Raw genomic sequence first — 3,806 nt, 5'->3', positions numbered from 1 at the left:
TCAGACATAAATACTGAGTTTCCATCACTAACATATCCATCAGTAGTCTCTGTATACCCACTTCTGGCTCGGTACAAACTGGTTTTCAATTCCTGAAAGACACTTACTCATGTACACTTGTACTCGTTGTACATGTTCTTGAATGCATGTTAAACAATTTAAAAATTTAATTCACACGGAAAAGTACAACAAATGTAAGAATTTCATCCAAATGTAAAATATCATAAATAAAAAACTTACCCTTTTAAAAGTAAAAAAAGGTCCTTGTTAAAAATTTAGTTTACTATTTTCTTATTCTATTTGCTTTTAATCAATGAAAACGAATATTTTAAAACACTATTCAGTTTATAATTAAAATAATTTAGGAAAAAATGCAGAAAATGCACTTTCATAAAGTGATTTTTGTTATTTCAGCTAATTTAAATGAAAACAATATCTAAGAATTATTTATACATTTATTAATATTGTATATTTCATATCTAGGTCAAGTCTTTATTAATAAATTCAAGAAAAGCCATAGAGTTTTATTTTAAAGCTTATTAATCTTTGGAAAGTCACAAAAAGAAAATAATCTGGGTTTTTTAAAATAATGCATAGTAAAAGAACTAACATTTTACTAAAAGCCTAAAATACATAAATATATATAAATATATATTTTTTTAAGTATTATATTTGTATATTTATATGTTAGCTATAGCTGGCCAAACGGCTGTAACGAATGGGCTGACATTTTTTGAGGGAACCCGAACCCCAAAGGTAACAAAAGCTAAATAATCGATATTTTTTCTTTCAAAATTCGATTAAAACAAATTTGACGGACAACGCTAGGCACTTGAGCTAGTTACGTATAAATACGCACTAAGTATGTATAAATACAACTGTTTAAAAGAAAAACAAAGTACTCTCTCCCCTCTCTACTCTCTATTCTATTCTATGCAAGAGTGGAAAATTTACAAACGTACATTAAGAAATTGTTAGAATTTGACCTAGATACGACCCAATACATTCTATTCAAGACAGTGCACATTAATGGCATTTTTTCTTTTAAGTTGACCTTCATGATTATTTTGAATTCTATCATGATTTCCTTGAAATTCTACTTGTTAGAGTAAGGTTGCCTGAATGACAGGGTTTGAAGGATGAGCTCCAGGTTGGGTTGCTGAGCTAGGACGGGTTGGGTTTACTCCAGGTTGGTTTGAGGACTGGTGACCAGGCGGAACTAATCTTCTCTCTTGCAACTTCCTAATAAGAAATCAGATACTGTTTAAAATATATATTCCAGGACTGTCGACTGTAACCTTCATTTTACTACAGTAACCTTTAATATTTATCTGTTTATCAATGGGGACGACAATGTTTTTTTCTTAAAGAGATAGATTCTGTTAATTTCATTCATTGTCTCTATTCCATAATTTCGCAGGCAACTTTAAAAATCACAGTTGACAAAATTTCAATTTTTATTTGGGAAAACAATGATATCTTCGTCATCTTTGCACATTCTAAGGTTTAAAGGTTAGTGTTAACGATAATCACACTTGTATGCGATTATATTAGCGCTAGATCCAATCAGGATTTAGTCATGTGTTTGGTGTCTATTTTGAACCAATAGAAATTGCATAGCGGTTACATCTATTTCTCATTATCCAATTAGAGATAAATCCTTATATCGTTTCTAAACAGGAAATGGAAATATTTACTTCTACTAAAACTACAGTGATAATATGCTATGGAATTCTTTTAAATGGAAGGTTAATTAGAATAACTTTGATCTTCCCTCTCACAAAGTTTTTAAACTAAGAAACAACGAACTAACAGCAAAGAGAATAGAATATAAGTGTAAAACGGCCATTTTGTTGTACTGTTTCCATACTGGAGGTGTACTTAACATATTTGAGCTTTATAACCTTTTGGGCCCTGGAACATCATTTTATAGAAAATCTAAAATTAATATTAAAAGAAAACCAAATTATGAAATATGCTGGTTTCATAATTGAACAATGATCATTTCACATAGACTCTTTGCCTTTCACTTTACAAACGATGATTTTCCGTTATAAATATAAATCAAATGATGTTTTTTATTCGCCTAATTCATTTTAACAGCTTTAAAAAATTCGAAATTGAAATGGATAATCTAGGGAACATACTGTATTAATGTACTCTACTGCATATAATTTGTGAACATTTGTACACTTTGAACTCCCTTTCAGACTGAAAGGGACTGACAAAATTCATACCGTAGGATTGTCTCAATTCCACTCTAATATATATTCTATTCTCTTTGACTAACGGTTTGAACATTATGAACAGTGTTTAACATCTAAACAAGAAATTAAGGATGAAATAATGCTGCAGCATGCGTATCAAACTCAATTTGTGCAAAATCCTGCGAAAAATGATTTACAAAGCAACTCTGCAGCAAAATCTATGAAGTTAGAAGATTTATATTTAAAAAAAAGATGTCGTTTTTTAGGGGAAGGAAGGAAAAGGAAAGTAGAAATTACAAAAATAAAAAGATGCAAAAGGGGGGGGGGTACATCATGTTGATCAAATTAATATTTTCAATTTTGTTAGTTTTAAGCTAATTTCATAAAGGAATTGAGTGTTTGTCACAAACCATGTCGTAGACTTTAGATATTTGAACCTAGAAATTATGTCAAATCAAAATATCTAAGTTTAAAATACCATCAGGTTGCATAGATATAGGAATTAGAAAATTTGAGTTGTGGAGAAGACTCAATTCCTTCGAATACTTCAGTTGGATTAAAAAATAGTATGTTAAAGCACTCTAAAACATTATTTTAGATTATTGGAATGTTTCTCTGAGAGTTTTTGAATATATTTACGTAAAATAATGGAATTATTTATTCTGATCTTTTATTATTGATACCTTGAGAAGATTGTATTAAAGTGCTAAAAATGAGGAAAATAGGAAAAATGTCAATATTAGAAATCCATTTTCCCTACCTTTGTTGTTTTTGCAACCATGTTTCTCTATCTTCTTCCGACCTACTCCGTTCATCCCTCATCCCATCCAACCCATCCTCCAGGTCATCCAACCCTCGTCTCATATTCTCATCCGCCTTAATTCCTTTCATCCCATTCATGTGTACACTAGCATTCAAACTTCGCTCAATCTTGAATTGAGAGCCACCATTTTGAGACATACCATTTCTAAATCCATTTGTCTGACCTAAAAATATAAACATTAGAAGATCTGCATCATCTTCTCTTTTTTGTCCAACAACTTTTTTTGGTATTTCGTTTACAATAACCCTGAGGCAGAGGCCCAAACGAGTTACGCGAAGTCGGCGTCGTAGAACAGACTCTCTCTCTGTAGAATTACAAGATTGAGGGAGAGCCTGTTCTACACCGACTACGCGTAACTACTTAGGCCTCTGTAACGAAATACTACTAAATCTTGAAAAGACGACATCTAGTGTCCTATCTGTAATTTTAATCAATCTATGACTGTTCGATTCAATTTCTGCCTTTAGAAACGGCAGAAATTTAGTTCTTTTTAAAATAGAAAAAGAGCACTACTCTTCTCATGGAAGTTCTAAAGGGTACCGTTGTGAATCAGATATGAAACTTTTTAAATGGAAGATCATTTGAAAGGAACTGAGTTTTAGCCACAAATTCTGATTTTTAAATCGCTATATCTTTGCAACCTGATGGTGCTAACCTGTGATATTTCAAACTATCATTATTTGATCTAAAATAATTCATAGTTTGAAATATCTAAGGTCTCCGACATTGAAATGCAAAGATATGGGGATAAGAAAATCAGAGTTTGTGACAAAAAC

General features: G+C 31.2%; 1 protein-coding gene across 1 annotated transcript; it reads right to left on the bottom strand.

Annotated features, from left to right (window-relative positions):
- Positions 1-6: 6 nt before the first annotated feature.
- Positions 7-3,334, bottom strand: LOC111717639 (uncharacterized; the record flags this gene model as incomplete). Its single annotated transcript, XM_023493134.1, has 3 exons — positions 7-92; positions 1,119-1,242; positions 2,968-3,334. Coding segments are annotated over 3 exons (577 nt in total), but the record flags the coding sequence as incomplete, so codon positions are not given.
- Between the last annotated feature and the right edge of the window lie 472 nt (positions 3,335-3,806).

The sequence above is a fragment of the Eurytemora carolleeae genome, unplaced genomic scaffold (genome assembly GCF_000591075.1).
Source record: "Eurytemora carolleeae unplaced genomic scaffold, Eaff_2.0 scaffold2902, whole genome shotgun sequence".
Lineage (NCBI taxonomy): Eukaryota > Metazoa > Arthropoda > Copepoda > Calanoida > Temoridae > Eurytemora > Eurytemora carolleeae.
This window is presented reverse-complemented; position numbering and strand designations above follow the sequence as displayed.